General features: G+C 41.3%; 1 protein-coding gene across 10 annotated transcripts in view; it reads left to right on the forward strand.

The window, feature by feature from the left end:
* The window catches only part of pot1 (protection of telomeres 1 homolog), a 297679-nt gene that overhangs the window by 83727 nt on the left and 189589 nt on the right, over positions 1–24363 (forward strand). For all 10 annotated transcript variants that reach the window (XM_048607978.1, XM_048607979.1, XM_048607982.1 and 7 more), the window contains 2 exons: positions 29–100; positions 11043–11157. In XM_048607978.1, the coding sequence (XP_048463935.1) occupies positions 29–100; positions 11043–11157 (187 nt within the window). The remainder of the gene's footprint in view (positions 1–28; positions 101–11042; positions 11158–24363) is intronic.

A 24363-nucleotide genomic window follows, 5' to 3' on the forward strand; every position in this document is an offset into this window, starting at 1 on the left:
AACAAGTTTTCTTTTTCTGCTATTTTAGGTATATGCCAAATCAGTGAAAGAACCAGCAGCAGCTAGTAATGTTGGTCTCCCGATCATTGAAAGGCCAAAGGTAATTCTTGTTGTTATTCTAGATGTCAGACGTATTGATTAATCAGAATTGTAAACTGCACGTTTAAAGGGACACTTCTGAACAAAATAAGAAAGAACTTGTATTTACATTTGCTAAAGCCTTTCCTTAGCTATCAGATGTCCCAGAGCACTCTACAGCCAATGAAGCCCTTTTACGATATAGTCGTCTTCTAATCAAAGAGGAATATTTAACTATATACCATGGTTTAAAAAGCAAATCTCTTTCTGCTTTAGTTTCCATGGAAACCAGTTCAATGAAGTGAACAGGATCAAAGTGTACACTTAATACAACTGGAAAGTGTCCAAAGGGAAAACTTTGATGCAATAAATCCATTATTCTGTTTTTATATATGTTTTCAGTTCAATTTCCGCATAATTTCTGGCATTCTAGCTGTTCCAAACGACATTTCACAAACTGCATTTAGGACACGTTTAAATTGTCTGAAATGCTGAACTGATAAATACTTCAAAGAACTCGTAGCCTCGATTTTTCAGTGCCTGTAGAGTTCTACAGCCAAACTGAATGACTCTTGCAGCTAATTCTTAGAAAATGGTCTAGAAAGTACAGCACAGAAACTAGTCATTAAGCCCAACTGCTCTGTGCAATCAGTGACGCTCTGAATGGGCCTCTTCACACCCTGCAACTAGCAAATCTTACAGAAATAAAATTACAGGATGCAAGGAACTTAAGTTCATAGCACTGAAATCGTAATTGGTCAAATTACATGGGTCCACTCGCAAATTTGTGGAGCTTTGCGATAACCCAAAAAAGTTCCCTTTGTAACACACAACTTACCTGCAAATGTCAAAAAAAGGAAAATATAGGTACTGAGTGAGATTGTGGAAAAAAGTCTTTAATTTTTCTATTTGTTCATCTCTTACATTGGGGATTAGAATATCATTGGGAATTAGAATGATGGAATTCCCTACAGTGTGGAAGCAGGTCATTCAGCCCATCAAGTCCATACTGACCCTCTGAAGAACATCCTACCCAGACCCTACCCCTATCCTATCCCTGTAAACCTGTGTTTCCCATGGCCAGTTGAATCAGCCTGCAGATCTGTGGACACTATGGACAATTTAGCATGGCCAATCCACCTAACCCGCACACCTTTGTCTGTGGGAAGAAACCGGAGCTCCTGGAGGAAACCCATGTAGACACAGGGAGAACATGCAAACTCCATACGGACGGTCACCTCAGAGTGGAATTGAACCCGGGTTCCTGGAGCGGTGAGGCAGCAGTGCTAACCATTGAGCCACTGTGCTGCCCTGGAAAAGCTCAATAATCTTTCCCTGCACGGTCGTTGACTTTGGACAGGTGTGATATAGTTTGCCGTGTCTTCTGTGCAGTCAACATTGTTTTATTCCCCATTTTCTTGCTGCAGTGTGAAATCTTAGAGCATCTCTGCAGCTTTGGCAGCTTTGGGTTGTTGATTTGCACGTTGACCTGGCTTGTTCTCGTTCAGACGTTTCATCACCATGCTAGCTGACATCATCAGTGGAGCCTCCAATGAAGCGATGTTATTCTACTCCGCTTAGAATTTCTACTGTCTGGTCCGTTATGGTGAGTAGTGTCATTTCCAGGTTCGATCTGTATGGGTTTGATCTGTACGCTTCATTGGAGGCTCCACTGATAATGTCTCCTAGCATGGTGACGAAACGTCTGAGCGAGAACAAGCCTGCTCGGTGAGCAAGTCAACAACCTCACCCACAACCTGAGCTACAGATCTTTGCCAAAACGTTGGCAGCTTCAGTTAGGGAAGCAGGCAGGTTTCGATGGTCACTGTGGTCATCAGGCTCCATGGCTGCAGGGATGGGATGTCTTTACGGTTGCCTGTCCTGGCGGCTCTGTTGTGCAGCGTGCGGTGGTGTTTACTTCATTGTACTTTTCTCTCGTTCCGTCTGCAGCAAGTACGATGCCAGCCTCCCACAGGCAAGGGAAAAGAGCTGGTTGGCCTCACCCTGCACCTTTTCATGCGCAGTGTCTTGAACAGTTACAGCCTGTTTGGATCCAGCATGAGAGTAGCGGCTGGAAATTGTGGCTTCTGTCGTCACCTTGCACGCCTCCTGAATGTGGCGAGAACAGTGCACAGTTGGGTTCTCAACGATAACTTGCGGGATTAGCTGCAGTTGTTTCTTTAGGTTCCTGATCATCTCCTGATCCAATGGTTCGAGGTTGGCTGTGGTTTTGGGAGGCAGGGAAGCCACCATTTCGCTCAAGGCCAGCGATATCAGGATAGGTATCTGCAATGATGGTAAATCTTCATTTTCTTCAGTTGATGCATTCTGCCCATTCTCTTGATCCTCGAAGCTGGAGGCCAACTAGGGCATCCTACTGCAGAGTATGGTGCTGACATTCACAAAGCAATGTAGCTTATTGGACTTTATTGACAAGAAGTGGCAATCTTTTAGTGGCATCCATGTTAGCACAAATCACTGCAGTGACACTTTCCTTGCTTTGCTTTCTACCACTAATGTTTAACAAAGAAATGTTTCAAGAATGATCTGGTACCAGACAGTAAAACAGTCCAGTTTCATTCACATTGGAAAGGTGCTTTGGCTCCTATTCAGAGTTTGGGTGAACCAATCATCTGTCATTGCTGATCTAACTGTTGTAGCCACACTGCAAACTGTAGATGACAATGCCATTCTTTGTCTTGAATTGGCTGAGCCCCTTTGTCAGGGTGACTGTGTGATCCTGCAGGATTGGTTCGGAGCTGGGTATGTTCTTTGTTCGAGTTGCCTTGAACCACATTAACAGATCATCTTCAATGTAGAGCTAGGCAGCCCTTCTCGTCGTCTTGTTGGAGAGAGCGCTTTTCAAATTGTTGCTAAGTGTTTACCTTATTCTTCAGAACGGTTGACAGACTCTATGGTGGAACCCCCACTCTGTAGTGACTTCCACTTTGCAGCTTGGTTTTTCACTTGCTGCAGTATCTTTATTTAATCTGTAATGGACAGCACATTGAACTTTGTGACAAACTTCATATGCGTACAGGGTTTGAATATTCTTATCCAGAGAGATCCCAACGTCAGGTGATAGCTTGCCTGTGGTTTCACACTCTAGTATAGCCTAACTCCACTACAAATGGTGGTTGTAGTTCTATGACAAGATGGCATGGTTTGGCTAATCTGGAGTGAAGAGTCTGGAGCTTTGGCTTATCAGAGGTATTCTTCTGTTATGTTTCCTGTCTCCAGTGGGAATGGCTGACAACTTGGTCACATCCCGAGTTTGAGTTACATCTTCAGAGAAGGCGCACAGAGAATAATATCAACATTTAAATTCAAAATTTGAGAGGTCTGTTCAAAACTCTAATAACAGGGGGGAAGAAACTGTTCCTGAACCTGTTCATATGTGTATGCAAACGTTTATATCTTCTGCCTGATGGAAGAGGGTGGAATAGAGTATAACTAGGGTGGGAGGGGTCTTTGATTATGTTGGTTGATTTCCCGAGGGAGTGGGAAGTATAGATGGGGTCAGTGGATGGAAGGCTGGTTTTCGTGATGGACTGGGCTGTGTTCGTGACTCTGTAGTTTCTTGCAGTCTTGGGAAGAGCAGTTGTGATGCATCCAAAAGGAATGCTTTCTGTGGTATATCCATAAAATTTGGTACGAGTGGTACGACATGGTGAATTTCCTTAGCCTCATGAGCAAGTAAAGGCGTTGTTGTGCTTTCTTGACCATTGTGTCAATGTGGGTGGACCAGGACAGATTGTTGGTGATCATCACTCGCAGGAACTTGATGCTTTCGACCATCTCCACCTCAGCACCATTGATACAGACAGGACAATGCCCTCCACTCTGCTTTCTGAAGTCAATGACTAGCTCCTTCATTTTGTTGATGTTGGTGGAGAGATTGTTGCCTTTACACCATGCCAATAAGGACTCTGTCTCCTGCCTTCTTGTTGTTTGAGATCTGCCCTACGACGGTGCTGTCGTCAGCAGACTTGTAAATGGAGTTTGCGTAGAATTTGGCCACACATTTGTGAGTGTATAAGGAGTATAGTAGGGAGCTGTGTACGCAGCTTTGTGGGGCACTGGTGTTGAGGATTATGGTCGTCTATTCTTACTGATTGCAGTCTAAGCGTCAGAAGGTTCAGGATCCAGTTAGAGGGGGGAGTCAAGACCTACGTCTCGGAGTTTACAGGTGAGTTTGTTTGGAATTATGGTGTAGAAGGAATTATAGTGTTGAACACGTAGCTCCGTATCAACAGTCCCCTGTAGAAGACCAAGTTAAACTATGAAACTGTGTTTAAGTGACACAGAGTTTGTATTTCTCTTCAGAGCTAGTAGATTTTTGGAGAAAAGTAGAGCTTGCAGGCAGTAACTTTTTTTTTCTTTAGTTTAGGAGGAATAAATTAGTGGGTGAAAACCTCGTTCAACAAAGTGTGGGTGCCGGAGAGCAGGAGAACATGCAGGCCACTGGATTTGGAACAGAAAGAAAGCTAGTTTGGAGGGCAGTCGCCATAGTAATTTTGCTAAAAATAGAAATAAAGGAAAAAAAAACAATGGAGAGAGATGTTGAGAGCCAGAATTTAGAGGCAGATTGTCCATTAGGCAGCTGCAATCTGTTCAAATTGAGAGAAATGTTTGATGAATTTAACGATTTGTGTGTTTCCATGAATGCACAGGAACAGTATTGGTATCTTGTGTTTGGAAAGTTTGAGGGATTAGAAGCATGGAACCTTTTTGTGATACAGGAATTTGATTTGAGATCAGAAGGCAAAATGTCAATAGTAAACTCAAAGGGTTGCACAGAGGGATGAGGTAGTGGCTTTTAGTTTTAACTGTGAGAGACTTGATGGAGCAAAATCTCTTTAGTCCCATCAAAGGCAGAGGGAGATCAAGATGCAAGAATTTAACTATTGTAACAGAAGGTATAAAAGTGTACACTGTGAAAAGAAGCTACTGCAGATGAAGTGCAATCATCAGCACTAAAATGGATTGTGCTGGTCACTGAATAGTCAATAACAAAGAGGAACACTAGAATTGGAGAGTGAATGGTGCCCTGAAAATCTAATCAGTTGATATTTGAGTACTCTTTCTGTCAGTTAGTGAACAGATAAAGCCCTCTAGAATGTTTTAGGGGAAGGTCACATAATAATAACATGTTTGTGAAGATCTTCAGGTAATGACAAAAGCAGGCAGACAAGTGTACTAGTAATCATGAGTTAGGTCAGGTAATTAAACTAGTTAATAATCTGGAGAAATCCACAAGAGAAGGGACATCACGAACGTCAATGCATTTGTTGAAATATGGAGAAAATAGATCCCACAACATGTTGTTTGCTTTGCTGGTCGTTTGCTTAATTAACTCATTTCCTGTAATTGGTATGTTTCTTAATTATTACTCATCAAGGATGATCCTGGTATGGAGGGATTGTCTTATGAGCAAAGGCTAAACAGGTTTGGGGTCTCTACTCACTGGAGTTTAGAAGAATGAGAGGTGATTGCATTGAAAGATATAGGATTCTTACAGGGTTTGATAGGGTAAATGCTGAAAGGATGTTTCCTCCTTATGGGAGAATCTGGGACCAGGGCTGCCAATTTAAAACTGAGATGAGGAGCAACTTCTTCTCGGAGGTTCGAGAGTCTTTGAAACTCCTTGACACAGATAGCAGCGGCAACAGAGTCCAAATGTATTATTTAAGGCTGAGATAGATGGATCCTTGATCAGGCAGGGAATCAAAGGTTATGGGAAATGGCAGGAAAGTGGACATGAGCAATGTAAGATCTTCCATGATCCTATTGAATGGCAGAGTAGGCTCAAGAGACTGACCAGCCTACTCCTGTTCCTATTTCTTATGGCTTTCCACCCTGTAACTGGTTGTATTTTTTGTGCACAAATGTCGTGGGATTCAGGAACACCTTTACTTTACTTTTTAATAATGTTTACAATTTTAACTGAGGGAACTTTTTTAAAGAATTAGAAGACTCTCCACCTGGTATTTCAGGAGATCTGGCTGGCTTGTTTCTTCCCAGCTTTGCAGCTAGTTAATAACATTGATTTGAGAAATTGCATATTTTTAAAGAAAATTTAAGCTCTGTTAAAAGCAGCCTCAGGAATGAAGAGTTATTAGTTTCTTTAGACTTGCATGTAAAATTAGCAAATAAAGAAACATATGATGGGTTCAGAGGAAGTGCAGATTGTTATGGTTTTTTTTCGCTGCCTTACTTATTATAATTGCTCCTTATGCTGTACAACGTTATCCATTTTATCTTGACTGCTGCTTAACCACACTTGCCGTCCAACCTAGGCTAGATCTTCCCTGTGTTCTACCTTGACTGTTGTCCCTGCACTTTGCCCGACTCTATGCATGGTCTGTATTTCTCTTCATTCCCTTAATTCTCAAGTGCCTAGATCTCCGTGTTAAAATATAATCATTGACAGAGAATCCACAGCCCTCTGGGATGGAGAATCCCATATGTTCTCATCTAGTTGAAGAAAGTTCTCATCTGAAATGGCTGTGTTCTCGTTTCTGGAGCCAGAAAATATTTTCTTAGCATCTACCCTGTCACACTCTGTAAAAGAAAATACACATTTTAATTAGATCAGCTCTCACTCTTCTCATCTGTTAATTGGTTTTTACAAGCAAGTGAGTTAGTAACCAAAGGGTACAGATTTAAATCTAGACTTTTTAAGATAGAGAATCTCAGCTGAGGTGAGGGACTTTTTTTTTAATGCAGCAATTTAATCTGATCTGGAAAGCAGCAGATTCAGTGCTAACATTCTAAAGAGCCAATGTTATAAAGGGCATCTGGTTCTTTTTGTTTAACTCTAGGCGTTGCAGTGTTGTCTGCTGTGAGAGATTGCAGCTTGTTTTACTGCGTGTTTAATGAAAGCACTGGATCTGATCGATAACATGTCACTTGCTGCTACATATCTCTTCCTCAAGCTCTCCAGCATTTTTGGTATTGCACATGATGAAATGGACGTAGGGGATTACTGTTCACTGTAGCCATTGTTTAAAAGCACTGTTTCAGACCCAATAAGGCAAACTGAAAGAAAAGTTCCTATGCAACCAGAAACAGCAGTGTTATACTGGCTTAGGAAAGCAAACTAAACAAGCAAGATATTAACTGTGTGGCACCTGATTGAGCTGAACTCACTTGCAGGAAAACTGATGGGTAACTTAACCAATTCATTATTTGCAGTTGAATCAGTCAAGTGAATGTGTGATAAATGCAGGACAGGACAACAAATACGTAACAGTCCAGTGCACTCGAGAAGAGCTGTACCTTAGTGAATGAACTCGAGCAGTGGGAGATATTTAGTCAGGAGGCACCTCCCACTCTATTTCTGTATCCCCTTTTTTTTCCTGTATCTCTTAATTGCCTTCACAGCCCATCTGACTGTGGATTTGCAAGAGAAAGAGGAGAGAAAGCTCAGCGTGGCTAAAGTAATCTGCTATTCAGTGTACTAAAGGAAGACTTCTATTATTGTTGTAGCGTTTATCATTTTCAAAGATGTTCTCTGTTGCTATGAGTGCTTGGATAGTTGTGTCCCCCATAGCCTCACAATGTCACATTCTGCTGTGATATGCAAAATGATAAATCAAAGGGATTAGAGGCATATTGCAATCTTCTGTGTGAGAATTCTCCACGAGTGCGAGAGAATTGGCAGCCCTTGGTAAAAAGATTACAGAAAGGCTACAATATTGAAAGATTCAACATGCAATGTGTTGAATATTGAGTAGTTATGACTACATAGTGCTTGTAGATCATGGCACTATCTGACTCAACTGTTAAAACCTGCAAATCCCCCGGCAGGGAAACTTGACTATGCCCTAAGATGCTCTAATTGATTTGGATGAAAAATATTGGAGATTGGCTTCAAGTCCAAACAAACAACTTAGAACAATGTAAACATGATCTTAGGTAAAATCATTGCACTAAGTCTGAATGAATCACTGTAGTTAACTCAAATTGATGTGATAGATGTATGACTGCTGTAATAGCACCAGACAATGAGAAATATCAAATGGTTTTGAATATGCATCAATACAAAAGTGATTCAGAACTGTGTGCGGAATCCAAATCTGACTCCCGGGTGCCCCATTGCGGGGAGATGTTAAGACCATCTCGAGTCAGTAGACATGTATCATTTAGTTTGTGCCCTGTTGTAAGATTACTCTGGACTGTTCTGAAGTTTGTTGTTTATGTCACTTAAACATGGGATCTTTTGAATGTGTATTTACTGCAACATACTTAATTAAGCATTCAGTCAAATAAATAAATAGGATGTGTTTGTTTCACTTCAAGTGATTAATTGATGATTTCGCCAAACTGAGTCTTGATTGCTCTACTGAGCTTTATATAATAGTATTGGAATTGTGGATGGATATCATGAATTAAGAATCCTGACCAGTTTTCTGTGCCACCATTAAAGTAAACACCTTGCCTTCACTCAGACTTTCAGTTGGCTCACTGTGCTGTGTTCTGGGATCAGGGGGCTATCTTATGAGGAAAAGATAGACAGGTTGGGCCTATATTCATTGGAGTTTGGAAGAGTGAGAGGTGATCTTATTGAAACAAGTAATATCTTGAGCGAACTTGTTAGGGTGGATGCTGAAAGGATGTTTCTTTGAAGGATGTTTACTTATGGGAGAACTAGGAAATAGTTTGAGATGAAGATGAGATTTTTCTTTCTGTCAGGGAGTTACAATTCTATGGAAGTCTCTTCCACAAAGATCAGTGAAGGTGGGGGTGATTAAATATTTTTAAGGTAGCGTTGGATAGATTCTTCACTAACAATGTGGTTAAATGGATCAGGGGTAAGCAGGAATATGGAGATAAGGCTACAATCACATCAGCTAGAATTTTATGAAATGCCAGAGCCAGTTTAAGTCGTTGAATGACCTATTCCTGCTCCTGATTCATACATTCATCTGGGTTATGTGAACATATGTATATATATTAAAGTACATTTTGAGGAGAAACTACAAAGATACCAGAAACTTTTTACTGTTTTTTTTCAAAGCACCTATCATCTTGTTTTGCTTGTGGCATTAGTAGGCCCTTCATGCTTTCATTGTATTATATTGTAACAGTTGGTAGATGGGCAATGTCCCGATTAATTAAAAGCACTATTTATTTTCAGTTTTAATGAGTGCGAATGACTGCCCCAGGTGTAAGTATGTCACAAAAGCAATCCAGGAAACAAAATCCTTTTTGTCTTACTTAGTAATCCTAAATTCAGGTTAAGATGAAGTAAGATGACCCATCTTTCTGAATTGAATTAGTTATATTGTCACATGTACTCAAAACAGTACAGTGAAAAGTTTACAAGTTGCCACTTACAACGTCATTTTAGGTACAAGGTTCCAAGGTACAGATTCTTCAGTACAAGTTCTTAGGAAAAATATTAGAAAATAGAGAAATGAAAAGCCCAGTATTCGAGATTGTAGGAATAAATTGGAAAATAGAGAAATAAAAAGTTCAATCTTTTTGTAGGGAAATTGATACCATTTTTACTTTCAATACATGTCGAACAACTTTTTGCTGTTGCGGTATGTGAATAAAGAAAAATTATATTGTTGCAGTGATGATAAGGAACATAATGCTGTCATTAAAGCCAATAAGATGAAAATTAATAGGGCAGATTTTATTATTATCTACTCTGTCTGGTTAGGGGTGGGGCCTCATTGGGTTGAACCACTGATTTTGGGATACCTGAAGGAAAGAGCGCTATATCCTCATCTTTTCTTTTGCTTTTACTTGCCCGTTTATCAGTGGAGTTAGCATCTGAGTACTTGATGTTCAGACCTTACAGAAAGAAACACAAACTGGTAATTCCTCAAGGCAGGCAAGGATGTTTATCATAATAGGGAGAGTGTCGGCCATGGTTCAGTCGTAGCGTCTGCTCCTGAGACACAAGATTATGGGTTTGAGTTTCAGTCGACATAAGTGTTGGCACTCCAGTGCAGTGTTGACAGAGCTACCATCTTTTGGATGAACTGTTAAACTGAGCCCTTCTGGGATTGTATAAAGAAGAGCAGATGAATTCTCCTTGATGTTTTGCCCAATATTTATGTCTTAACTCAGATCACTGAGTTACCTGATCACATTATGTTGCGAGATCTTGGTGTGTATGAATTGACTGCCATGAATCACACCTTACAACAGTGACTGCACTTCAACAATTCTTCATTAGCTGTTCAGCACTTTGAGATAGCCTGAGGTGGTGAAAGGGTCTGGAGAATGGAGGGATTTCTTTTTAGCAGAGGGCTAGGAGAGACTTCACGGTGGGTAGGGGCAACCTCGCGATGGCTCTTTTTATTATTGTTTAATGATTTAAATATTTTCAAAAGCCTTTCCACCCTTTGAAGTGCATGTCATGCATGTTATAAATTGATGGACACAAATGAAATCAGGTTAACTGCTCAGTTGTGGACTTTTTGGCTCCCTTTGAGAATCTTGAGTCTTTTTTTTAATAGTATTTGAATAATTTCTGAGAAAACCGAAGGTCAACATCATTCTTGTAGTACTCAAAAGCTTTAGATGAATACGCGGATTTATCAGTTTTGCAGCTAATGGTGGGAATGAACATGCTCGGTAAATAGCGAGTCCTACCTAAACTTTCGGGGTTGCTAGGGGCTCTTGCTCTTTTATTGATCAATAGCTTTGACTAGCTTTTTTATTATCCTGCTCCTCAAGGTTCATTATGTGGTTTTATGTTAGTTCATGTGGTTTTTGCTCTAAAAGGTAATGAACAGCTGAGTCCAGAGCAAGGTGGTTGCGTTTTTCCATCATAATACAATTACCTTTGTGATCCCATATCGACAGGATACGTAACAAATAGCCTATTAACCAAAGTCTCTTTTTAATCTGCATTCTCCTTTAATTTTTGCTGAATAATTCCAATTTGTGGTAGAATACAACATTCCTTGTTGTGATTTATGTTACTTTAATGTCTTTTGCAGCTCAGAATGCATGATTATACTTATGTACCGCTAAACGAAATCAAAGGCGGCGTCACCATAAATGTGTATGGCGTTGTTAAATTCTTCAAGCCTCCGTATCCCAGCAAAGGAACAGGTAGGTAAAAGCATACGTTGACACGTGGCTGAAATTTACAAACTGAGCCAAAGAGCAAAATTGCTTGTATTGGAAGTATGTAAGAATAGTATAGATGTGTGAACATTGTGTGGGGTTAGGGAAGAATCCAAATTATTCAGCACTGAAGGAATTGTAATATGACAATCATCTCAGTATCAGCTGACTGAATGCACCATCCATTTATGCTATTCCCCTGTTTATTCTTCATCTTTCAAATTGTTCTGTTTCATGATTTATCTATTTTGATTTTAAAAGCTACTTTGGATTATGCTTCACTATTGTTTCTGATAATGCATCCCATTTTCTAATAAATGACCTCTTGTCACTGACTCATCGAGCAATTAATTTGTTTTCTTTTTGTTTGCATTTTCAAAATCCGTTCTAAATTTGAACTGCTCTTACAGATCTTCACATGTCCTTCAGTATTGTCTTGAAAAGAGTCCCTTATTTTGTAGTTTATTTGTAGCTGAAACCTGTCACTCGTTTGATTTAGTCTAATATCAATGCATATAGTATTTACAAAGGCTACCTGGTATCTAACATGTACCCATTGGATATGCTGAAAGGGATGTGCAAGGAAAATTAAGAATGTAATAAATGTGGAGCAATGTATAATCAAGTCAACATTGTCATCAAAAAAATTACATCCATAGCTGAAAGTAAAAATAAGAATGCATTTGTTTTACTTGGTATTTTTACATGGTTTATTAACTGATGCTCAACAGTTTATTTAATAGAGTTCTTGTCTCACTGTTTGAACAGTTAATATGAAAATGAAAGTGCAGGAAATACTCAGCAACTCTGTCAACAGCTGTGAAGAGAGAAAAACAGAATTAATGTTTCAAATCCAGTATGATTCTTCCTCGGAACTTTCCCAAAGACCAACATTTGTTGCCCATCCCTAATTGCCCTTGTAAGGGGAATAATGAGCTACCTTCTTGAAGCATTGCAACCATGTCATGTAGGAACACTCACAGCACTGTTAATGAGGCTGTTCCATGCTTTTAGGACCGCAACAGTGAAGGAATAGTGTTACGTTTCTAAGTCAGAGTGCTGTATACAGGTGGACAGGTACTTGCAGGCGGTGGCGTCCCTGTGCATCTGCTGCTTGGTTCCTCATTTGGTAGAGGTCATAGTTTGGAAGGCCCTGTTAAAGATGTCTTGGTGAATTTTCACAATGTATCTTGTAAATGGAACACTGCAGCAGTGAAAATGTTTAAGATAGTGGATTGGGTAGATGGATCCATTATCCAGTGGTGTGTTTTGACCTGGGTGGTGTTGAGCTGCTGCTTAAGTGTTGTTGGAGCTGGACTCATCCAAGCAAGTGGAGAAAGTCCACCACTTTTGTGATATGTGCCTTTTACATGGTGGGGTGTGTCTTAGGAGTCAAAGGTGGGTTACCTACTGCAGCATTTCTGTGTGGAAGTTCTCTAATTTGCTCTTGTAGCCACAGTGTTTATGTGACAGGTTCAGTTAAATCAATGCGAGTCCATGGAATCGAGTCAGTGGTGATTTCTAGGATGTTCACGTTGTTGGGGTTCAGTGATGAACATGCTGTTAAAGCTGAAGGGGTGATGGTTTGACTCTCCTGTTGGAGATGGTCATTACGGGCATGCACTATTATTTAGCACTTAAATCTGAATGTTGTTTGGGCTCCGCTGCACGGCTGTCGCAGATGTCACAGTAAGTGAGGAGTTGCGAGTAGTACTGAATACTACAGTCGTCAGCGAACATTCTGCCGATATTAAAATGGAGCAAGGATCATTGATGAAGCAGCTGAGATGACTGACCCTCTCACGTGCCCATTTTCCTCTTCGCTGGGTCCAACCAGTTGATAGCCTGTTTGCCATTGACTATATTGCTCACCGCTTCACTGAGATGCAATTTACATCATGCAATAAAAGTGGATCTCATTGATGTGGTGGATAAGGCAGTTGGGGCAAATGAGGGAAACAATTTACAAAATGTTTTTCTACAAGAAACTCATGTCAGGAGGCCAATCAACTCCAACACTTAAAAAGTAAAATGAGCAGTTTCTAACCATTAAAGATCCTCTTCTGATGCTTTGGTTCTCTGTATGGCTAAGATGTGCCCACTATTTTTTTTTCCCAAGTCTAATCAATGGGAAGAATTGCAGGAGTGTAACTGGGCGGTGAAGTGTTTAAAATGAATATGTGGTTACCCTTCATTTACAGACAAATTGTAAGGCAGTGTGTGACCTGCCATATGCTGTTGAAAGCGTGATACTAGACGCTGTTTAGCTATGTTTTACATTACTAGCAGCCTATTATAAACTTAGGTCATTTATTTACCTCTCATGGATGAAATATCTTCATGTAACATATTTTATTAACGTCGACTCGTCAAATTATGGTTCTTATGATTGCTCACATTTTTTTTTGCAGCAAGCATCCTCCCAACAATCAGAATTTAATAGTAATTTAAAAACCATTAAATGTTTGTGGTCCACATCTTCACCTGGAGGAGGTTAAGCTATTGCAAATATTTGCAGACATGGGCTGTTGTTTCAGCTGTAGTTTCAAAGCAGCAGTTAAACATGCTGTAAGTACCTGATAAAAACCAAAAGAACAGTGGATGCTGGAAATCAGAAACAAAAACAGAAATTTCTTCAAAAGCCCAGCAGGTCTGGCAGCATCTGCAGAGAGAAATTAGATTTAATGTTTCCGGTCCGGTAACCCTTCCTCAGAATAGAGCTGGATGCTCCTGTATAGACAGTTACAAAGATTGTACAGAGCAGAAACAGGTTGTTTAACCCAAATGGCCATTGTTTATGTCTCAAATGTCCATCTTTCCCAATCCACACCCACTAATTCGTCTCATCGTATCATTATATTTTTCTATTCTTCTCCGTATCTCGTGTACCTAGATTTGCCTTAAATGCATCTATTCTAGATATCTGACCTGCTCCCTTCCACATTCTAACTGTTTTCTGGTAAAGACATTTCTATTGGTTTTATTAGTGTCTACTCTATGTTGATGACTGTTAGGTTTGGATTCCCTAGCAATTGGAAACCTTTTACTCTATCGTGACTTTCCTACAAAATTATCAGATTTGGACTGACAAGTGGGAAGTTACATTGGGTTCCATATGTGCCAGGCAAGACGATTTCCAATAAGCTGGAATCTAACCATCTCTCTTAGATGTTTAATGACATTACAATTGTTGAATCCCCCCTGCCCAATATCAACGTCCTGGAAATTACCATTGACTGGAAACTGAACTGGGCCAGCCATATAAATCACAATGAAAAAGAGAAATTGCTGGAGAAACTCAGCAGGGGTAAGCAGAGTTAACGTTTCGAGTCTAGTGACCCTTCTTCAGAAGTGGGTAACTGAGTTCTGAGGAAGGGTTACCGGACCCGAAATGTTGACTCTGATTTCTCTCCACAGATGCTGCCAGACCTGCTGAGTTTCTCCAGCAATTTCTGTTTTTGTTTGAGATTTCCAGCATCTGCAGGTCCTTTTTTTTTCAGCCAAACACCTATTGGGCTACAAGAGCAGGTCAGCAGCTAGGAATTCTGCAGTGGATAACTCACCGCCTGATTGCACAAAGCCTGTTACCATCTACAAGATACAAGTCAAGAGTATGACGGAATACTCCCCACTTCCCTGGATGGGTGCAGCTGCAACAGCACTTAAGAAACTTGACACCATCCAGGACAAAAGCTGTCCACTTGACTGGCACCTAATTCACCACCTTCAACGTTCATGCCCTTCACCAATGCTGTGGCATCAGAGTGTGGCATCTACAAGATGTTCTGCAATGACTCACCTCTGACAGCATTTGCCAAGACCACAGCTTCTGTCTGTTATCTGCCGGCCATATCCTTTTTATATCTGGGAACACCACCAACTACAAGTTCCCTTCCAAGCCACAAACTACCCTGATTTGAAGTTATGCCATGATTCCTTCACTCTTGCTGGGCCAGAGTCCTGGAGTACCCTTCCTAACAGCAGCTTGGCATCATTTACATATCAAGGACTACAGCATTTCAAGAAGACCGTTTGCCACCAGGGACAGTTACAGATGGGCAATAAATGCTGGTCTGGCCAACAATGCCCACATCCCAAAGATTGCGGATTGCACCCAGTGAACATGGAACGAAGGAATCAGAAAGGTGCAGTCACTGGGAGCTGGAAGTGTGCGTGACAGAAGGAATTGTTAGGATGAGGGTTGAGGGCGTTGGGTACGGCAGGAGAAACAGATTTGCTTCTGCTTCCCCTTGGCTTCAAGTTGTGCAAGAAAGGAACTTGCTTCATCCAGGCACCTGACCTCCCCCACCTTTTTAGATGGCAGATTTCCTGAGATGAGTATTAACCCTAAAACTGAGATGACAATCTGACGCTTCCAGTCTGATTAAAATAATTTGATGAGTGGATTGCTTGCTTGCCTGCCCCATGACCCTGGCTTAGTTCAAATGTGGTGGAAGGATTTGAGGTTTGAAATGTTTTACATTCCACTGAAGTCAAACCTATTCTTTCTCAGGGTTAACGATTCCCCTCCATGTGCACAACGTTACAGAAGGTGGAAAATGAGTTGTCTGAGACTTAATTAATTTTACAGCCTTCTGTGAAATCTTTTTATTTCATAATTTTCAGGTTCTCCATTGACCCACCACATGATCTGAAGGAGTTTAGGCAAATGTGACATTAGCCACTGTGTTCCAGATGGTGTGTTCTGATTAAATTTGGCATAACCTGGAGGGCACGTTCAGTGCCTGAGTCAGTTCTTATTAGCCTTGTTTCTCCTGTAAGAGAATTGACTGCTTGCTTTTCTCAGTTAAGTGCAGGATGTAACATGGTAGGTAATACTTAGCGGAGTGTCACAGCCTGACACGCTGAGGAATCATACCATTGTGATTACCGGAGGGAAAATTAAAATTTGATGATTAGAATAATTTCTTGTGGGCGCTTTCGTGTGTTTGATAGTTGAGCACAAGAGTGGCTCCTTAAAATATGAAGATGTTAATTGGAACTGTTGACAGAAATTCAGCTTTGAGTTGGCCAATTTTCCTTTATTCTTTAGTGTGTTGACATTTTTAGATGACATGGATCTTGATGTTCTTGTTTTGAGTTCAACTGGGAGTTTTGAATCTTATCGACAAGCGAGAGAGCATTTGGGAGAGATTAAATTGGGTGCATAGCAACCACCTTTCAGGTGCTATATGACGACCTAAAGCTTCAAAATAGGGGATATGACGTGTGTACACTTGCAACCAATCGTGCCTTCTAAGACAGGAGCAGTAGTAGGCCATTCAGCCCATCAAAACTGCTCTATCATTCCATGAGATTATGACTGATCTGATAATTCTCAACTCTGCTTTCCTGTCTTTTCCTCATGTCCCTTGATTCCCTTATTAATTAAATATCTGCCTGTCTCATCCTTGTATATGCCTAAAATCCTGGCCTCAGTAGCTCTCTGCGATAAAGAAATCCATGGATTCGCCACCTTTTTGAGAGAAGAAATACCACCTCATCTCTGTCTTAAATGTGCGACCCTTATTCTGAAATTGTGCCTCTGGTCCTAGACTCTCCCACAAGGGGAAACAACCTTCTGCATCTACTCTGTCAAGTCCCTTATGAAACTCAAAGGTCACCTGACATTCTTCCAAATTCCCATGAGTACAGACCCAATCTGCTGAACCTGTCCTTATAAAACAATTCCTGTGATCAGCCCAGTGAACCTTCTCTGACTGCCTCCAATGCCAGTATATCTTATCTTAGATAAGAACACAAAATGATTTGCAATAATTACAATTGTGGTCTGATTTAATATATGGTGGTATAGTTTTAGCAAAACTTCCTTCCTTTTATACTTTCCCTTTGAATTAAAGGTCAGTATTCCATTGCCTTCCCTATTACCCACTGAACTTGAATGCTAGCTTTTTGTAATTCATGGAAGATGACTCCGAACTCCCTCTGTTCTGCAGTCTTTCTCCATGTAATTAATACCAAGCTGCTCTATTCTTCCAAAGTACATAGCCTCACGTTTTATTCCATCTGCCACGTTTTTGCCCACTTGCTTTACTTGTCTATATCCCCCTGAAGACCATGTGTCATTCTCACCACTTGCCTTCCCACCTATTTTTGTGTCATCCGTAAATTTAACTGTACTATATTTACTTTCCTCGCCCAAATCATTATATGCATTGTAAATAATTGGGATCCCAGCACTAATCCCCGTGGCACTTACTACTACTCACTAGCCATCTTGAAAATACTCCCGTATCCCAACCCTCTTACTCGTACTATCTCCAATGCCGTGGGCTCATAACTTATTAAAGAGCCTGATGTGATGTTCCTTATCAAGCACCTTCTGTACGTCCAAATTTATTACATCTGCTGCTTCCTCTCTATCTATCTGCTTTTTACCATCTCGGAAAATTCTAGTAAATTTGTCAGGAATGACTTCCCCTTCATGAAGCCATGTTGAGTCTGCTTCATTATATTATCTCTTTCTAAATGCTCGGCAATTACAGCGTTTATAATTGATTTTAACATGTTCCCAATTACAGATTTTATGCTAACTGGTCTACAGTTACTTCTTTATGTTTATGTTTTAATAAAGATGTTGCATTGGAAGTTTTCCAATCTCTGGGATCTTTGCTGAATCTAAGGATTCTAAGCAGATTACTACAGTGCATCCACGGTTTCTGTAGCTACTTCCTTTAATAGCCAAAGATGCATCTCATCAAGTCAGTTTTTAGCCCCATTAGTTTCCCTTACACTCCTTCTCTACTGATAGTTGTTGTATTTATTTCCTCTCTTCGTTTTGCCCCTTGATTATGTATTGATTTTGGAATGCTGTTAGTGTCTTACACTGTGAAGACTGATGCAAATTATTTATTCAATTCTTCTGCCAGTTCCTGCTTCACCATTATTATTCCCCCAGCATCATTCTCGAAACTGCCTGCGTTCACGGTGACTTCTTTTTTCCTTTGCGTATATTTAAAGAGGCTCTTGCTGTCTGTTTAGATAATAGAGATCAGATCATAGAATCCCTACAGTGTGGAAACAGGCCCATCGGCCCAACAAGTCCACACTGACCATCAGAGCATCCCCTCAGACCCATCCCCCTATGACCCATCTAACCTATACATCCCTAAACACTATGGGCAATTTAGCGTGGCCAATCCCCCTAACCTGCACATCTTTGGACTGTGGGAGGAAACCGGAGCACCTGGAGGAAACCCACGCAGACACAGGGAGAATGTGCAAACTCCGCACAGACAGTCGCCTGAGGCTGGAATCGAACCTGGGTCCCTGGTGCTGTGAGGCAGCAGTGCTAATCACTGAGTCACCGTGCCGCCCCTTGCTCGTTTACCCTCAAAGTTTATTTTCTTCCTTATTCTTCTGGTTGTCTTTTGTGGCTGTTTAACACTTGCCCAGTCCTCTGCGTTACCACTGGTTTTTGCCACATTGTATGGTTTCTCTTTCAATCTGATGCTACCCTTGACTTCCCTGATTAACCTAGGCTGGCGTACTCCTTTTTCTGAATCCTCCTTCCTCATTGGAATGCAGAGATTAAACAGGCACCTTTATTTCCCATCTGGCAAGACTTTGAGCCCTTTGTGTGTAGAAATGTGGAACCAAACCTCTGATTTAACATGGATTTGCACGTGTTGACTACACGCCAACAAAGCGTGTTTTAGCATCACCTACGTAAATGAATAAATTTGGCAATTATCCTAGTCAGCATTGCTTCCAGTCCAAGAATCTCTGAACCCTATCACCTCCCCTTCCGGCCCTAACCCTACCCCTGAACTGTAGATAACAAGGTGTAGAGCTGGATGAACACAGCAGGCCAAGCAGCTTCAGAGGAGCAGGAACGCTGACGTTTCGGGTCTAGACCCTGAATTGTAGTGTGTGTCTCCTCCCCAGCTGACTCTGACCTCCGCGATGTCTGCCCGATAGCTCCATCGAGACTCCCTATTCTGAGTCTAGCCAATTAAGCTGGAGCACCTACTGTCCTCTAACTCAAATGCCCAAAAATGGACAACACTGAGTTTTATCTCCCTGAATTTAGCAATCTCATGCAGCTTCAAAAAAGTGTAAATAAATCCCCTTTACAAGGGGTCTATCACCTGAATCAGCCAAGTGCCTTACATTCCTAGTGGTGGCCCCTTTTCCAATAGGACTAGCTGACTTGCTGAATTCAGATAATAATCCTAGTGTCGCTCTGTGCCTTTAGCAATATATAGAGCTGTAGCCTTTGAGATCCACACTTCCTGTTCCTCATTGCTGTGAACAAATGTGGGTTCCAAAGTGTGCCTGTGTAATACTTTATCCCTTTAAATGAAGTCTTGGAATATGTATGGACCCTCTGCATGAACACCCCAACAGGAAAGGAAGATAACCCTTCGATTCATTCCTGAAAACAGCAAAGTACTTTTCTCATCTTGTCAAGATGACTTTGCCATTGGACCTGACCTGGAAGTACAATGAAGCTAACGTAACTCAATTGTTGATATATTGGGAACCCATGTTCAGAATTCAGAAAAGGCTGTATCTGCTACCCAGAAAGTTGCAAAGCTAGGCTTTATTTGCATACAGCAGCAGAAGTAAGTCAACAAAAGCAGGAATGTGATGAATAAAAATATCTCGTGACACTGTGATACCCCATCCCCATCCCACAATCCTGCCAGGCTCATCTTGTGATCATCCCGATTGCAATTCTTAAATTTTTTGTTCAGGTATCACGAAGTGTAGGAGCAACAGTTAGTGAGACTGATGAATGGTTTCTTCAACTATCAGGGTACAAGACATGATGAGACTGATTGGAGTGAGCAAGGCATTATTTTTATCGTGTCTGATTCTGGAGTGGAAAGTTGAAATGCAAGTTGGACAGATACGTTGATAACTAAGGGTCAAAAGACAGTGAGAGAAGAATGTGATTCAGTGATGTAATGAAACCTGTGATAGAATGGCAACTGACCTGTGTAAGACTAGAATGCACAAAGTAAACTAGTCACCAGATTTGAGGGGAAGCTAATGGAGGGTGGGTATTGAGGGAGAGAAAGATTTAGTTTGATTTATTATTGTCACATATACCAAGATACATTGTTTTGCATGCTATTTAGACAAATCATTACCTTAAGTACATCAGGGTAATAGAACAGAATGCAGAATATAGTATTACAGCTACAGAGAAGGTGCAGAGAAAGATCAACTTTAATATGAGAGGTCTGTTCATAAGTCTGATAGCAGCGGTGAAGAAACTGTTCTTAAATCTGTTGGTACATGTTTTCAAACCTTTGTATCTTCTGCCCAACAGTATTCCCTGGTGGTCTAGTGGTTAGGATTTGGTGCTTTTGCCACAGCGGCCTGGGTTCGATTCCTGGTCAGGGAATAGATGTTCTGTTGGGGCGGCACGGTGGCTCAGTGGTTAGCTCTGCTGCCTCACAGCGCCAGCAACCTGGGTTCAATTCCATCCTCGGGCGACTGTCTGTGTGGAGTTGGCACATTCTCCCCGTGTCTGTGTGGGTTTCCTCCGAGTGCTCCGGTTTCCTCCCACAGTCCGAAGATGCGCAGATTAGATGGATTGGCCATGCTAAATTGCCCGTAGCGTTCAGGGATGTGTAGATTGGGTGGGTTACAGGGGGATGGGTCTGGGTGGGATGCTCTGAGGTTCTGTTTGGACTTGTTGGACGAAGGGCCTGTTTTCATATTGTAGGGATTCTATGATGAAGGTGAGGTGGAAGAGAGCAAAACTGGGATGGGAGGGGTCTTTGATTATATAGGCTGCTTTCCTGAGGCGAGTGTGGACGGAGTCAATGGAAGGAAGGCTGGTTTTTGTGATGGACTGGGCTATGTGACGCAGAGAGAGAAAATCGTTAAGAATTTCAGGGCTAGATTTCTCATCCTGGAAGCTCTTACTGAGCATGATCAATTTACATTGTCACTTTGTGTTCTGTGTGCTCATTAGATCTGTACTGCTTTGTTCAATCAGTTCACCCTTTCTCTATTACCATTTCACAGGCTACTGTGAGCCCCTGTTCTGTCATGGTATTTGTTATTTTCACTTAGCAATAAGTACCAGTGTTGTTTAACGTCAGGTTTGGGCGTAATATAATTTACTGGAGAGTTACTCTGTACAGAATACGGTTGCATTCAGCCACTAGATATCTTTTGGTCACTCTTTCAATCATAGAATAGAACCCTTACAGTGTGGAAGCAGGCTATTTGGCCCATTGAGTCCACACCAACCCTCCAAAGAGCATCCCAACCAGATCTGTCCCCCTCCCCTATCCCTGTAACTCTGCATATCCCATGGCTAATCCACCTAATCTACACATCCTGGATGCTATGAGCAATTCAGCGTGACCAGTCCACCTACCCTGCACATCTTTGGACTGTGGGAGGAAACTGGAGCACCCGGAGGAAACCCACGCAGACACAGAGAGAATGTGCAAACTCCACACAGACAGTCGCCCGAGGGTGGAATCGAACCCAGATCCCTGGTGCTGTGAGACAGCATGGTGGCTCAGTGGTTAGCATGCTGCCTCACTGTCCTATATGAGCCAGTAACTGGGACACTGAGAAAATGTTGAATGCGCAGATGGGTTTTGTTGAGAAGATGCAGCAGTGGCTTATTGGTGCAGGGTGAACAGCTGCAACTGGTGCCAGTGGGTGGCACCATGCCTCAGTGACATGCAAGGAAGAGGTTTCTGATACTAACTGTGGCATGTAAATGATTCTAATCTTTTTTGCAGGGCATAATTAGAGAGCTGCTTTGCATTTTAAAGGTAACCATTAAGTCAAAGCTGTAGGTCAAGTTGATTGAGTGAGTTAGCTGAAAAGGCTGCTTTTCGTTTTTCTTGAACAATGCAATGAAAGTGATTGAACATAAATACTGTGCCTTTGCCTTTGTGTTTATACAAGCTATTTTTATGTTTCTTGACGTCGTCAGGGCTCATGGAGAGAATGCTTAAGGATGCAGCATTCTCCATTGTGCTTGGAGTTTGCTGTCTATCCCTCTTGGACCTGTTGAAGAAGCATGAGCATATATAGTGTTTACAAATGGCCTATCTGATTATTCCTACAAGCTCAAACACATTGCGTTTATGGGCGTGGAATGTCCTGTAAATCTGTGTCCAAACAGATGTAGTCTGGAGTCACATGTAAGCCAGACCAGGTAAGAATTGCAGTTTCCTTCCCTAAAGGACGTTAGTGAACCAGATTCTGACAATCGACAATAGTCATCATTATATTCTCAATTCCAGATATTTATTGAATTCCAATCCACTATCTGCCAAGGGGGGGATTTGAACCTGGGCCTCCAGAACATTACGTGGGTCTCTGGATTAACACACCAGCGATAATACCACTGGGCCATTGCCTCCCCTGGAGGTAAAATCAAGAACTGTCTTCTGGCCTAAGCGTCAGTGTTAATTATTGTAAATTATTGCTAAATACTGATATTCATGGTAATCAATGATGTGCCGGGCTCTGACTTATAGTTATGCTAGATAAGGAACAATCTATCTTTCATTGTGTGTTTATGTTCTGGTGCTCAGATGAGTCAAGTCGAGAGTGGCAGTGTAGACCAATGTTCTAACCCCACCCACTCTGGTATTTATACTTCGTGATGTGCACCTCCATGACATCATTGCAAGTTTGCTCCAGGGTTCTGAAGCCATGCTACAAGTCCAAAAGGTATGGACATTCTCACCGAATAAGCAATTCCCAGTCAGCTTGTAGTACCTTGACCAAATGAGTTGTTGATACTTTGCATTTGATATTGACTGTAGAGGGCAACATAACCTGTACTTACCTGGTGTGAGTACTTTTACATTTGAGTTTCAATTCACTGGATAGTGATTAGCAGTGGGGACCCCAGGTTGATTGTCACCACATTATTACAGAGGCGCTCAAATCAATTGTAGCGCCTCTGCCTGTGTTACAGATAAGATCAAAAACTAGACCAGCAGTAACATAGTGTGGAGCTGGAGGAACAGAAGGGTCCCGACCTGAAACGTCAACTTTCCTGCTCCTCTGATGCTGCCTGGCCTGCTGTGCTTCTCCAGCTCCACACGGTGTTATCTCTGATTCCAACATCTGCAGTTCTTACTATCTCTAGACCAAGAGTAACCCTGTTTCAGGTGACCTCTCTAGTCTGTATGATTCATTGCGGATTACTTTAACTCTGAACAATTGGAAGCGCAAAAATATAGCTTGCTGAAGAGATAGTTGCAGGTTTCTAAGTTCTTTGTCTCTTTTTTTGTCAATCAATTCATAAAGTTAAACGGTTAAGTTGATGAGATAATGTTGATGTGTTTGATAATCCAAAGACAGATTGCTGGCCTGACCTTTGAATACTTATTCTCTGTTTGCGTAGTCTTATTTATGTTACTGAATGTTGCCTGTGGTACTCTGGAGACCATTGACATTATGTAATTAATAGGCAGGGCTATCGACTATTTAAAAATAGCTGTTCTTTCTGTAGAGTGAGTAGGAGAGCTAATCATGTACTCATTTAGTCTCGTATCAAGGATTTTGAGGGAGGAATCTCATGATTTGTTTTGATACATCACTGACCAAGAATTCCTAAATGTTTGACATATATTTGGGCAAAGCACAGTTGGAAAATAATGCACTGCAGGGAAACAATGCTTTTAGCTTTACTCAGTTTTCTGATTGTTTCCTGAATTCTGAAAGCAATAGGGAGTTTGAGGCTCAATTATGGAGGAACCAGTGTGGCATAACATTAAAACTGCTTAGATTTGAAAAAAGCTAAACAATGAGATATTATAGTGTCTGAGTGAGCATTAGGAAGGTTCTTTGATAAATTACTCTTACTGGCCAGTCATTATGATAATCCTTGTGAGCTTGATTATCAATGAGATTCCAACAAAGAGTGTGACATTTGCCATGCCTCCAGTGTCATGTGACACTGCATACAAGTTCATTTATTTAGCCAGACAGATTCATTTTTAATAATTTTTTCAGATCTGCAAAATTGGAAATATTTGCACTGTTGGAATGAAGTGACCTACCTTCTTGTTTGGTTCAATATTTAATATTCTGTAGTCAAATAAAGAAAAACAACTTGAAGAATGAGACAACAAGGTGCAGAGCTGGATGAACACAGCAGGCCAAACAGCATCATAGGAGCAGTAAGGCTGACGTTTCGGGCCTAGACCCTTCATCAGACCGAAACGTCAG

Source organism: Rhincodon typus, chromosome 18 (genome assembly GCF_021869965.1).
Source record: "Rhincodon typus isolate 14 chromosome 18, sRhiTyp1.1, whole genome shotgun sequence".
NCBI classification, from domain to species: domain Eukaryota; kingdom Metazoa; phylum Chordata; class Chondrichthyes; order Orectolobiformes; family Rhincodontidae; genus Rhincodon; species Rhincodon typus.